The sequence below is a fragment of the Bacillus rossius genome (assembly GCF_032445375.1).
Source record: "Bacillus rossius redtenbacheri isolate Brsri chromosome 9 unlocalized genomic scaffold, Brsri_v3 Brsri_v3_scf9_2, whole genome shotgun sequence".
NCBI classification, from domain to species: Eukaryota; Metazoa; Arthropoda; class Insecta; order Phasmatodea; family Bacillidae; genus Bacillus; species Bacillus rossius.
This window is the reverse complement of record NW_026962013.1, coordinates 30,891,879-30,906,827: the sequence shown is the minus strand read 5'-3', so window position 1 is coordinate 30,906,827 and position 14,949 is coordinate 30,891,879. Positions and strand designations below refer to the sequence as shown.

At 40.9% G+C, this 14,949-nt stretch overlaps 1 protein-coding gene across 3 annotated transcripts in view; it reads right to left on the bottom strand.

Moving 5' to 3' along the window:
- Nucleotides 1-14,949, bottom strand: part of LOC134543151 (prolyl 4-hydroxylase subunit alpha-1) — a 119,228-nt gene that overhangs the window by 23,850 nt on the left and 80,429 nt on the right. For all 3 annotated transcript variants that reach the window (XM_063388009.1, XM_063388011.1, XM_063388010.1), the window contains exons 3-5: nucleotides 8,547-8,698; nucleotides 5,595-5,765; nucleotides 153-317 (exon numbers count right to left, since the gene is read on the bottom strand). In XM_063388009.1, the coding sequence (XP_063244079.1) occupies nucleotides 153-317; nucleotides 5,595-5,765; nucleotides 8,547-8,698 (488 nt within the window). The remainder of the gene's footprint in view (nucleotides 1-152; nucleotides 318-5,594; nucleotides 5,766-8,546; nucleotides 8,699-14,949) is intronic.

Here is a 14,949-nt window from a genome sequence, read left to right as displayed (position 1 = left end):
ACTAAAAACGGAACACCGCGAGGTCTCAGTTTGGGGCAAGCTGCTGGTGTTAATGGGTTTGCTTGTGTGAGATTATCGGCAGCAAGCAATGAACATGTTGAGGGAGGCAGCTGGCGTTCGCAGTCCCCGCGAGCAGGGACGGGCGCGAGTACCTTGCATGTACGTGGAGAACGCCAGGTACTCCAGTATGTCGGACTTGGTCGTGGTCTTGTTGGACTCCCCGTGGTAGCGGTCCAGCGCCTCGTTCATCCACAGCACCGTGTGGTAGAAGTCACCGTTGTTGTAGGACTGGCGGCCCAGCTCGAAGCAGTCGCCGGCTGTAACCACACGTGGCGACGTGACCACTAGGCACACCGCCGGAGAAGACAAGCCTCGGCCTGATCCAGCACTGAACAACGCAATCACAACAGAGTGAAATGACCTACCTACATGTATTTCATAAATTTTGTAACCATGTTGACAAGCCCTATATTCAGAGAGCCACTGCTCATCAACTGAGTCTATTGGATGCTAAGAAAATAAATAAATAAATACTTAGTAGGGAAAATATTTTATGGTTTAATTTTTAGTAAAGTATCGTTTTTAAAACATAAGATTATTGTGTAAATGTTTTTATTTTTAAACATTGTGTTTGTTCATAAAAGTGGTGTTTTATTTAATAGATATGAAACCACAATATTTATTGATACTTATTTTACCAAAAGTCTCATTTTGACTGACAAGATGCACGTCTACAATAAAATAATTTGTAATAAGCATGTCTAAAAAAAAATTACTTAGAAATATTAAAATAATTGCCATATTTAGTGTGTTTGATAAATGTACCAACGTGATTCATGTATGGAAATGTAAATATGTAACCAATAAGAGATGCATGCTCAAACAAGATATAATTTTTTTCCAATCTATTTTGGTACTAAAGTCAGCTAAATAATTACTTTTAATGAAGTTATGATAATAATATATAGCATTTATGTGTTATATTTTCATGATTTTGTCAACAACTCTTTCGACATAGTTTATTCCACTAGCAGTGACTGTTTGTTTACATTCGGTATCCCACAAGTTGCCAGTGGCGCTTCAACCGGCCGTTACTTGAACTGCTAGGCACGGCCCCATTACAAGCCGTCCATTTATACGGGCCCGTGTCCGCATGAAAACCATTGCAGATACTCTGTTCCGTAAGATACGTCTCCTCCACCGTCATAGGCGTGCGCACGGTAGGTGCCACAGGTGCCTTGGCACCACCATTAGGCTTAACGTTATTTTGTTTTTTACAAGCAGAAATAATACATACTTACAAAATCCGTATTATTTCCAAAAAACTATGTTTTCCAATTGTCTCGAGTTACAGATATGTGCTCATAACACTATCAGTATATCAATTATCAATCGAACCAACTATACACACGGAAACAAGCCAGTTGCAATTACTTGTGTTGTACACGCGGGCCGTGGCTACGAAACTTCTGAAATGTAAATACTTCTCATAGTTCTCGAATTACATAGAATGCGCGCTCGGTGTCCACCGTTCACTCCACTCGGCAGGCGCACGGAATAATAGCCGCCGTCCGCCAGGGTTTATTTAAAAAAAGAGAGAGTTTAGTTAGTTAAAAGGATAGGCTTACTCGATGACTTATATGCAGACCCGTATCAAGCCTCTGCGAGGCCCCTGGCATTATCCCGAAAAGAGGCCCCTTTCGCAGGAGTGAACATACCCCAAGCAAAGAACAGGGGGTTCGGGGTCCTTCCCGGTAAAATTTGTATTACAATGTGCAAAATGGTGCTATTATAGGTGTTTTTTAAAACAAAAATATTGAATATACAGTTGAAAGAATTGCAATATTTTCTGCTGTTGTTAATTTTTACATGAATAAATAATAATTTGTATTACATTAACTTAAGTTCAGTTCCTGTGATACAAAAAAACAATACAATTCCAAAGGTTTTTCAATAAAATATATGTTTTACATTGAAAAAAATACACTATAAGTCTTTCACTATTTATTTATTTTATTTATACTTATTCTTAACAGAACTAAGTATTATTAATGTTTATATCAGATTACATCAAAACATGCAGTAATAATTAACCTATAATTGTTTTTAAATTATTCAAGCTGCGACTGATTAATTTCTGAGGTTATATTGAAATCAATTAATGGTATTTACTACTGTAAGCTGTAACAATACCAATTTTTATTTCAATAATGCAAAAAAGTGTTCATGAAAGATTTAACTTCTTCAAAATCAATTATAACTTCCATTTTAAGCACTAGCACCAAAGTCTACTTCAAAGTTTTCAACCTCTTGCACATAATGTCTATGCCTATCAATAATTTAAATAGGCTTCTTTCTACATTTTTTTGAGGCAAAGTCTTTGATGACATCACTAAAGTCTAGTGTTCTAAGTATGTCACATTCGATACTGAGAATGCTCAAACTGTTTAATCTTTCTTGTTGCATAGCACTTTTCATATTTTTAATAATCTTCAGTTTTGAAAAAGATCGTTCACCCGAAGCATTTGACACCATCATTGATAAGAACATTCTCAGAGAAATTTACACATTCGGAAATGCTGGCAACAATCCATTTTCATACAGATGATGATAGATGGCTTGTAAATTCAACTTCTTTGTAGGAGTAGATCGACACCCAACATCATCACCTCCTTCCAAATTTTCTTCGTACATTACAATATTTCTTTCCCCTTCTGCTTCACCAGAGTTTGCACAATCGGAACCATTATAAAGGTGTACAAGCTGCAAAATGCCTTTATTTTCTGTAAGATAACTTTTTAACTGTAGGCATTCTTCAACAAGCTCCGACTTGTTTACATCTTGTTTGTATACAGAAGCAAAATAGTCGCAAATAATTTTCAGTTTGTCTTCTTGAAGATCAATTAAATCCTCCAGAAATCCAAATATCTTCATAACTCTTCTGTATGCTTCTGTGCGTATATTTATATTCAATACCAATGAGTCTATGATTGGAAGGTAGGTCTCAACTCTAAGTTTATCTCTTCCTTTGAGAATAGTATCTGGGTAGCTGATGATAATAAAATATCCTAAGGATGCAATAAAACAAACAAACAAACTACGTTTTCAGGTCCGCATCCAAATTATTTCGCTTCTGCGCCATTGTAGAACGATCTAAAAACAATACGGAACTGGGCCTCATATGAATAAACAGTAGGCTAAATTTCTCATGCTATTACTAAGCCCAGTGATACAAATCACTTACCGCTACTGTACACACATTTTACAAAACGGCAATTTATTTGTAGTAACAACACAGAAAACAAACTTTCGCTTACTCTCATAGCCCAGCGCAGAACTGTTTCTTTACGCAGTAGATCGATTCCTCGATAGGTAAAACGCACATTGTTTAAATGTACTGCCAACATAATGCGCGCAGTGCACCTGCACGCTGACCACCATTCGACAGCTAGCTGCTTGATACGATTCCTTTCGATTGGTTTGCTAGTGTGTAATGTATAAATTATTAAAAACGAAAAATATATATGTAAGAAATTATGTATCATCGAATATTTTTTATTCCTCAAGCCGAAACAAGAAATATTTTTCTTGCAATTGTGTATTGTCACACACTTGTCACAGACAGAACAATTGTAGTGTGTGTTTTCTTTGTGAGGCAGACTGAGGCCCCCTGGGGGGCGAGGCCCCCGGCGACCGCTGGGTTCGCCTATACGTTAATACGGCACTGCTTATATGCAGTCGACGACTCAACATTTTTGTTGTATTACAAAAGTTAAAACTTGCCCACTCTTATTTGTGTATTTTTATTATTTTAATATTTTACATATTTTAGGTATGTTACAAAAACTCCCTTCATTTGTTGATTTTAAAACTTAACATTTGAGAATGTTTTTCTAACATTTATTTGGCGTCTTCAGAAAACATATAAGTACGGTTTTTCAAAGCCACCAGCAATAATTCCGTGCAAACAAATTGTGCAATTTACTTTATGGCTCAACAAAGCTTAAAACTGTAAATAGTTAGTAGTTTTCCTGGTGATTATAGTGTCCAAAAAATGTCATAAAAAATTTTAAAATTTTTACATCTGTGTATTTAATGTTTTTGTTTGGAAACACCTTCAATTCCACCATTTTGCGCTTTCAAATCCAAATTTTTCCGGGGGAGGACCCCCCCACCCCCCGCTTTAGGCTCGGGGTCCGTGAATGACAGGGCTGTTGTGTAATCTGGCACCACCAATATTGAAGTCCTGCGCACGCCTATGTCCACCGTGTCATTGTAGAACTGGCTTTGAAAGCCTCTGTCTACCCGGGGACGTATACGTTGTGTAAAGCGTAAAAAAAAAAAAAAAACTATTTGAAAACTTCTCAAGATTTTAGAGTGTTATTTGTTTACGAAAAGAGTTTCAGATGATGGATGAGTAGCTCTGTACCTATGTGTTTAGTTTTGAAATTGTAAGAAAATGGCTAAAAAAAATTTTTTTCTCCCCAGAATAATACTTTGGGATGAAACTCCAGGTACAGATTCTTGGAAGCACTCAAGTGAACTACATTATATTTTTATCTTCATTCTTCCTCCACATAGAGTAATGGTTATCGTCGCTGTAATCTCATAGCTGGCCTACGCGGGAAGCCTAAGATGTACATCAAGTTCTGTCACTGCCTGAACACGCCCGAATATTCACCTTCGGCCAACCTCGGGTTCATTTATATATATATATATATTTATATTTCTCTGTTTATTTTAATGTAGCTGCACAAACCTAACTAACCGTCCGTAGTGTTTTAAAGTGTTTTAAGTAGCTAACCTAACCGACCACCACTTTTAATATTTGAATTCATTTTTCCTGCGCAAAAATAAAACAAATACTGAGGTTGGCCGAAGGTGATTATTCGGGCGTGTTCGGGCAGGGACAGAACTTGATGGGCATCTTAGGCTTCTCGGCCTACGCACGACGGGGAGGGGAAGCCTAAGATTCACTCGTCCTTCTGGACATACCCGAATACTCACGTTGGCAAGCCTTCTTTCAACAGACGAGAGACCAAACGCCCGATCGTGCATCTTCGTTTTTTTTTTTTTGTTCATTGTAAATAAATATACAACTCATGATAACTAATAGTCAATTAGGTTAGGTTAGCTACATTATAAATACTACTTTAAAACATTGTGGACGGTTGATTTGGTTAGGATAGCTACATTAAAGATACTGTGAAATCATGTAAACGGTTTCCTAGCCCTGGATAGCTACATATTAAAAAGTTATTTGCTAAGCAACCATAAAATGATTTCACAGTATTTTTAATGTAGCTATACTTACCTAAAATAACCAACCAACCATCCACAATATATTAAAGTATTTATAATGTAGCTAACTTATTCTAATCGACCACAAAATTTAATGCCATACCGGTTTTCACAATGAGATAGAACGGAAAAAAAAAAAAGCGAGCATGAAGTTCGGGGAACTTCGGGTTTGGCTCTCTCGTCTGTGAACAGAAGGCTTGCCAACGTGAGTATTCGGGTATGTCCAGAAGGACGAGTGAATCGTAGGCTTCCCACGACGAGAAGACCGCGCACCGCGAAGCGCCAGCACTGACCTGTGAGCTCCGTGCTGTACTGCACGCCGTTGAGCTCGCCGCGCGCCACGGAGGACGTGTCCAGCTTGTAGGTGTCTTGCAGCCGCATGAGCGCCACCGCCGCGCCGTTCAGGTCCTCGTCCGTGGGGAACTTGAGCACCTGGTGGTACTGCGTCAGGTTGTCCACGAAGCCTGCGCAGTCGTCACGACTTACATGAGGGGCACCCTACATCATTATTCCTTCCATAATTTAGTGTTTCAGCTCATTGTACAAAAATATACAATGATAAAACAACCAGTGGCGGGTCCAGGATTTTGGTTTGGGAGGGGCTTGACCCAGCTGAGGCTAGGCTTTATCAAGGCAAACACTAAAACAATAGTGGACCCAGATGCTTTTGGAGGGGGCTTGAGCCCCTTAGCCCCCCCCCCCCCCCCACCCCCTCTGGATCCGCTACTGAAAACAACCATCGTTAGTTGTTTATAAATTGTTCCATAAATTTAATACGTAATTTTTTAATAGTTCTTAGAAACTTAAAAGCCAGCATGAACAAAAAGCATGTTTTAAATTTGGGCTACTTAGCTATTTTTTGTAGATAATTCATAAATTAAAAAAAAAAATTTGATTTCCCAAAACCCCGAGAAACTTTTATGAAAACAACTAAGTAATACATGGCACAAGTTACACACAAACGATTAATTTAAAACTGTATACAGCTATACAGCACGACTGCATGATCTTTGTTCATGCTAGGGTTGACATAAAATTTGGCCCTTTGCCACCAAATAAATATTTATTAAATTTTTTAAAAACATTTTACAAACCATCAACGGTATTTATGTTATGAATTTATTTAAGATGATGAGCAAAAAAAAAAAAAACTATGGAAGCAAAATAATTTAGGATACAAACCCCTTAAATTAATTTCAAGTGCCAGTCAAAACATTACATTCAAACATAACCAGATAGGCACCATACACAAAATAACACAAGACAGACGAGGTAAATGATTCAGCAGCCAAAGACATATTACAATAACAAGAGACTAGATCCAGCAAAGGTAATTTAAAGAGCCCACTGTGTGTGTAGCACTTCGTAATAATAACAAGAATGCATTTGAATAGTAAGCCAGAATATGGAGTGGTAGCCTATAGTCTCCTTAGTGCAGAACTTCTCAACTGGAGGCCTGCAGTACCAGAATATGGAGTGGAACGGAGGTCCTACAATTGAGTGAGTAATTTCTGATACAAACCACAGGATACTAGCAACAAACCTCTGCCATGTTCTTTGCTCGCGAAAAACTGGGATCTGTCGTTTATTTATCAATTTCAAAACGCAACATTTTTTGCAAAGGGAAAAAAGTTTATGACAAAAATATAAAACTTTAGAGAGGTAAAAGTAAATAATAAAACCCATAACACAAAATTTGTTAACTGGGCTGGATTTAAACCAGCGACGATCTACCAACCGAGCTAACAGAGGTCCACATACATTTGTTCTTTAGTGTAGTCAATTTTAAACAATTTACTTAAGAACAGCACCTAAACCATTACTAAATTTTCCCGTACAAGAAAAAACCAAACTATTTTCAACTTACGTCACCCAGTACTACATAGCGGAAAAGCCTACACGCCGTACTATGGATGCTGTAAGAACTGCTAGACAATAGTGCTGACGCCACATGGGAAAACGGCAATCCAACCAGTTAACCTCTATTTACATTTGCTGTTTCCTGTAAACATGCTTGAAAATACGAAGGGAAAAAAAATCAACATGGCGTGTGAAGGCGGAAATACAATAGCCCGTCGCCTCCGTCCGTCAACGCCACGCATCTGGCCAACTTCATCCGTCCGACAGAATATTTTCCCAAATAAAGCTGGACTCGCAATGATCCGTCTCAACCATCCGTCGATCACGTGACATGCAGACAATCAGATGGCCCGGAAAATTCCATCCATCCGTCCGTCCGTTCAAACCTTGCAAAATTTTAACTTTCGACGGACGGATGAAATTATAACCTCAAAAATGTCTGAACGGCATTGCCTTTTAAATTGAAAGGTATTTTTTTTAGTTAGTTTGTTTGTTTTGATGCTTCCGTATTATGTTATTAACTTACCCATGAACACGTTTTAAGTTTGATGTTTGAAACAAAAAAAGTTGCATTTGACACAAAAATAATTAAGAATGCGCAGTAACTCGAAAATGTATTTAATTATAAGATTTTAGAGTTTGTTTCATAATTTATAAGTGCTTAGCGTGCATGATTCTCGAACTGGTAAACCTTTACAAGAGAAATGTTCTCAACAATTTAAGCCTTAATAGATGTTGGCAGCAGGCAAGTAGAAAATATAGGACGGACGTGCGGATCATTGTGAGTCTAACAGTACATGTTTTACTCTCGGAGATTTATATTTAGATGTTGTTTGCAATTAATGCCATGTTTATGTACGCGTTGGATTAGAATTTCCTCAGCAAAATTCAGAGTCGTGATCAGTGGCGTAGCCAGGATTTGTGTATGGGGGGTGTTAAGAAGCATGCCCCCCCCCCCCTGTATTAAAGAGGGGGGTCCGGGGGTCCTCCCCCAGGAAAATTTGGATTTTAAGGTGTAAAATAATGCTATTTTAGCAGTTTTCGGTACTTAAATTTAAATATTGTAATGGTAAAAATTTTATTAATTTTAATATGAAATTTATTATTGGTGCTAAGGAGGGGGGGGGGGTGGAACCCCTAACCCCCCCCCCCTGGCTACGCCCCGGGTCGAGATTAATCGTTTGAAGATGAGTTTTAAGAACGGCAATGTTATTATACAAACATCTGAACGATCTACACAAACACAACAGACTTGTATTATTGTAACAATTGACCACATATAAAATCCGTCCGTCCGTCCGTAAAAAGTTAAGAGCTTTTCCGAGCTGTTGACGGACGGACGATCTGCAAACCGATCTCCCTGACGACGGACGCCGCGCACTCACTCTGGCCCACGTCGCTGGTGATGTGCGCCTCGACGTCCTTCCAGTCCGTGGTGAGCCGCTTGACCAGCAGGTAGGCGTTGATGGGGTTGGACAGGTAGCCCTGCGCGTCCTGGCTGGCCTCCTCGTGCTCCCGCGCGTACTCGGCCGCCCGCCTGCGCACAGACGCGGGCACACGGGCGGTCACACCAGGACACATCGGCTCCGGGAGGTGTGGGATACAGCATTTACACAGACAAGTACGTGTAGCTCAGCACACGCTTTGAATATATATATACTGTATAGAAGTCGCCAGCCCAGGTTAAAATTTCTAATACGGTTTTGAGGTAGTTGGTTAATTCACCGCCGCAATCGCCACCATCTCTAGGGCATCGACTTGTGGTGGTCCCTAGCGGACAAGTGTCGAACTCTTCAAACACCCCTTCCCCCTCCCGTTGAACGACGTTGAGCTGCAGTGAATGATGGGTGGCGGGGTGCGGGGATTGACAGCGGGCGACAGTGGTGCGCCCTAACGGGTAAATAACAACTAAGACGATACAGGGCGTTACGGCAGCGCACTGCAGCGGTGAAGTTCCCAAGCTGCTCATCATACGCTTCTGAAAAACGTAGAGTAAATCCTATCCACTCGCGACTTCTATACAGTATACATATTCAAAGGCACACGTGATACAAGTGAAACCTCTTTGGCAATTCAAACCCTGACTCATAAGCAAAACGGCAGAAAGAGAGAAATAAGTAGAGACCCGGACATTTCGCGAATTCTTCTGGCCTCGGGATAGAATTCAAAGTTATAGGTGCGCTCGACCCATGTTTACTTTCCCATTGGTTGAATTCTCAGCGAGAAAATTTTTATTCTTGTTATTTGGCACTATACCTGATTCGCCTTACTTCTCTCCTAGCTGGGCGTCATTGGCTCACGGTCGTAGAGGGGCGTGTCCAAACAACTGCGTGCCGATCATGAACACAGTGCGAGAGTGTGAAGGTTTGCATTCTAGCTTGCGACTAAATGAATCCGCGAAATTTAAGGATCTCTAGAAATAAGACAATTTTATAAATATACATGAATTAACAAAATTACTACTCGCTTTCAAAATAAGCGCAAACCCCGTTATCTTGCCCTCTGCCCAAATACTCCCTTACTAGATGCCAGCAAGTCGGTGTGGCGTCAGGCGCAGGCGGGTCCCTACCGCCGCGACCCGCCTATCCCTGCAGCACGGCGGGGTTCAACCTGAGCCACACTCCGCCACGTGGAGCCCCGCGGCCTATTCTGCGTCCCTTTCGCGGCAGAAACGAACCCCTATCGGCTATCGTCTCTCGGGGCGCGCGCATCTCTCCTGCGGGCTGTTGGCCCTGGAGTGCCCTGCGACCTATTGGGTTACCGAAGGGCTGGCAGAGCGTGGGGTATTTGTGGGCTAACTGGAGGCGGCCTAGCAGCGCCAACTGCTACCGACCGCGTCCCTCGGGTGGCGGATACGAGAATACCAGCTCGATAGTTTGCAATCTCGCTGGGGTGACTGTGAATAACCAACAGCAGTCCGCGGACCACTGGCCGGCCCGGTGGAGTCGTTATTACGGCTATCGGGGTGAAAGGTAGACTGGATGCTGATCGTCGGCGAAGTAACCGCAGGGGAGCTCGACGTGCTGGGGGGAAAAAAAAAATGCGAAGTGTAGAAGAACTGCGGGATGGAACTGGCGGAGCTGCAGATTGCTGCGCGCGCAACGGAACTGAACAGCATAGGAACTCGGAAGGAAAACTTCAGGGACCTTCGGCTGGGGCTACTGTAGGCTGGCAGTAGTAGCCTCGAGTGGCTGTTTAGGCACACCACTGGGTTTATCTGTTTGACATAGCTGACTTGATGTAAGTTTTTGGACATACGCCATTGCTAAGCACTTTTTCTGTAGACGACAACTAAATAATAAAAATAAATAAAAATACCAAAAAAAAAACAAAAAAACCAAACAAATTAAGCAAAAATTTCTGTTGTCAACAGGATATAAACACCACAAAATATTCCGAAACAGGAATATGGTCAGCAAACAAAGAAAAACGAAGAAAAATGTACTAAGAGAACTAAAAAATAACCCACAAATGATTACATTTTTTCTTCTTCTTTGTTTGCTGACCATATTCCTGTTACGGAATATTTTGTGGTGTTTATATCCTGTTGACAACAGCAATTTTTTTCTTAATTTGTGTTTTTTGTCTTTTGGGTATTTTTATTTATTTATTTATTTTTATTTTTTAGTTTTCTTCTACAGAAAAAGTGCTTAGCATTGGCGTAAGTCCGAAAACTTACATCAAGTCATACACTCCCATTGCACAAATCTATCAAAGATAATTGACATAGCTGCTTTAGGCTTGTTCTCTGTGGGTATTTTTTTTGATATTTTTAATTCTTTATTTGCGTTCTTTAATTTTTTTCTTTCCCCATGACAGAAAAGTGCAAAACTGCAATGGCGTAAGTCCAAGAAACTGTGTTGAATCAAATTACGTGCATGTCAAAAGAACAAAGACGTTTGTGAGGCTGGGGCGAGCCACAGCGGCAAGGTTGTCCAGCACCACGCAAAGAGAAGTCCTGGGTCAGAGCCATCCGATGCCCTCCGCCCTTGGTCTCGCGGTAACGAGGCGAGCTCGGCTCCCAGAGGTGGTCGTTACTCCGCGGGCGACACCCTACTCCCGTGACGTCAGCCGGGCGACACCCTACTCCCGTGACGTCAGCCGGGCGACACCCTACGCCCGTGACGTCAGCCGGTCGCAACGTGTGCCGGCGAGATCGCACCACGACCCTGGGCCGGTTATTAAAACGGCGAAGAATTTGTTTATTAAATCAAGAGGAACCACACCGGAAGAATACGACCTTGCTATCGACCGAAGGGAGTAGTATATAATAGCCGGTACTGGCACAGGGTTCAGGGTGTGGAGCCGAGAGCCAGTCCGCCATCTTGGATTGTGACGTCACGGCGGCCATCTTGGATATATGTGACCATGACCCTTGACCTTGGACCTTCAAAATGTGCCAAAATTCGCCAAAATTCGGCAAAATTTGCCCAAAATTCCTCAAAAATCGCCAAAATTTCCATTTCTGTGGGAAAAAAAATCCGCCAAAAATTCTCAAAAAATTCCTCAATTCAAAAATTAGGATTTCGAAAATCCTCAAATGTTAATTTGTCTTAGAAAGAACCCAAATGCCTAAAAGCGGCTTAAAACTCCTAAGAGCTAGCCGCTTTAAGCCGCCAACCTTGAAAATAAGGATTTCACGGCAGCCATTTTGAAATATGACGTCATAGTTGCAATTTCCGTTACGGCCATCATCTTTAAAATCTTTATTTATTATCCGATTTTAATGAAAAAAAATTTAAATTTATAAAAAAATTCAATTATTAAATTTCTAATAAAAATATTTAAAAAACATACATTAACGACACGGAGCTCGGAGTCCTCGGTTCGAACCCGGTGAGGGCAAAAAAATAAAAATGGCGACCGATCCTTCCTCCATGGAAGTCACCTACAGACTAACCTACCACCAATAACAAGGTCAACTAGTATGATGTCATGTCCGCCATCTTGTCTTCGTCTGCTGAAAGCCATCATCTTGTTATCGTCTGCTAGAGTGCGCTGACGTCATATTAGTTGAATTCTCACCCGCTTGAGTGCAGTAATCATTTATTATTATTGCTGTTACACCCGCCATCTTGTCATTTGGCCGCCATCTTTGAATTGTGTAATTATTTAGCTAGAAAATCGGGAAAAGTTCCAAAATTCATTAAATAAATCACTCATCATTTTACATATTGATTCGATCGATTCCTGTCCTCGGTTCGATACCCGATCGATGCAATAATGTTTAATTTTATGTAAAAAATAATAATTTCAATAAACCATGATAAACATTCGTAGAGAGACTTTAAATCCTCTACAACCATCATCCTATCAGACATCAAGACCACCATATTAGAAATTCGTAATTTTAATGCTAGAGATTCGGGAAAAAGTTCAAAATTAATTAAATAAATTTGTAATCTATATAATGATTGATTAGATCGACTAAGGTCCTTGGTTCGATCCCTGGCCGATACAAAGCAACTTTAATATTTTAAAAAAGTACCACTAAAGTGACAGGTTTGAGAAAATAAAAACACTGCAAGTTCTTTAAAAAAAACTTTTATTACATACATACTATACTACTACAAGTACAAAAAAATACACAGTCAAATTACAAAAGTTTTGTGGATTCCTCGATTCAAACAGTCCTCTTAATGGACGAAGTAAGTCTTTTACATGTTCATAAATGTCTATTCAGTTTATCTGGTCGACATATTGGTATACCACAATTTTCACACAAAGACGAATTATTGACTTCATTAAAAGGACAGTGATATATTTCATGTCGTTGTGCACTTTGAATATTTGCCAATGTTTTGTTACAAAATATACAGCTTGATTCCGATGAATGTACACCCAGTCTATCACAATTCCTGAGGTGCCGTTTTAATCTTCCATATTGTACAAACTTGCTTAAACACCTGCTGCACTGATATTTAATGCGTTCAGAGTTATTACTACAATTGTGTATTACATAATCCCGTAATTTCAAGTTTTTGATCTTCTCACAGTACGTGCAGTCGGGTGATGGAACACCGCTGGATGCTCCTTCCTTCATCAATGACACTGGAACTGTTGACAACCATTGTAACACTGCTTACATGTTAACTTCTGAAGCAGTTGAGGTCTGCTCTGCAGAAGATGTTGCACGCGTCGAAATCTCCTGCTGTGCTGAGAGCAGGTGTAGCTGTAGACATCGTTGTCATCGTGATCTGCACTGATGATGGTAGACTTTCGATCCAGGTTGGTGTAGATAGTGGTAATGATGCCATCGAGTTCTCAAGAATAGCTAGATACCGGTCTATTATGTTATACAAGTCTAACTATCCGATCCGTTCATCACCACAGTTAGAGACGGACAGAAGTTCATATCACCAGGGTCTAACTTATATAGTCTCATCAGCTGGTACAACACATGAGTCAAAACAATAACCATGTTCATTATACTCGCAGTTAACTTTCTCGGAGCATTTTTTATAATGATGATGTAAGCTATCGAGACGTGAAATTAGTTTATTACATTTTATACATTGAAACATTATTCTTTGAGCATTATTCTGACAGCTGCTTCTTTCATGTCTGTGTGCATTTGTAGGTTTAGTAAAAGATGCGCCACAAAATTTGCATTGATGCGCTGTACGCTCTTCATTAATTGAAGTCTGGAATGCAGATGATGAAACTTCAGCTGATGATGGAACAGCACATATCGTTGTCTCCTCTGCAGTCGGTATCGAGATCTCCACCGCTGTCGCCGTCTCCTCTGCAGTCGGTATCGGGATCTCCGACTCCATCATCATCGCTGCTGCCATCGAGGTCCCCGCTGCTGACGGTAAACAGTCTATTCCGCTCGACATAACTAAACCTCACGAAACTACCTGAAGAGAGCAAGTCCGTACTGCACCGTGGTCAGAGGTGAACTGCAGGTCCAGTCGTCTGAACCTCGCTTATATACCCGCGGTCTACTGGTATACTACATTAGTCAAAATATTGTCTGTATTTAAAATTATTTTTTTATTAGGTACCTAAAAAGTATAGAAATAAAAACACACACAAGTTCAAGTTTTACACATTTATTTATAAAATATACACAAATACACATTAGGTTAAGGAATCAAGCATTTTCACAAGCAAAGTCTTTAATGCCGCACGCACTGTAACATCGACTCCGGTTCCAACTGGTTCGCAGGCCACGGGATCAGGAACACAGGTTTCCAGCTGGTCATATTCTGCGACGTCGACAACTCCGACAAGACATGGTCGATGATGTCTGTGACCACGTCTACACCTGGGCTTTGGCTCAGTGCCAGTTGGGACAGATTCACTGCCTGAACTGCGACGACGAGACGCACACCGTTTGAATGTCTGCGTAGAAGCATCACAGGTTGCAACAGGTTGCAACACATCCATGTTTGGTGTTGCACATGCAGACGAGGCGACTACCTCAGCGATGCTAGCAGGAAGGATTGTGTGTGGTCTCATGTGATAGACGGCACAGTTTCCAGGTTCGCAACAATCTACCAGCTGCTGAGTCGGTTCGTAGGACACAGGAAAGTGCGCAAACCGCCAATGCTGAGCGCCTCCATCACAGGTTTCTGTATATGTACGTAGATACCCAGAATCCCAGTAGCTGTACTCAACACTGCTGAAGCTAGGTCTTGCGCTCACGTACACGTTAGCAGGATGAAACGTAAACATCTTCTTGCAGGTCGAACGACAACTGAAGGCACGTACGTAGGTACATCATTTATATATGCAGACTCCTACTAACACTGTGCGTGCCATTTCTGCATTAACTGCGAGTTT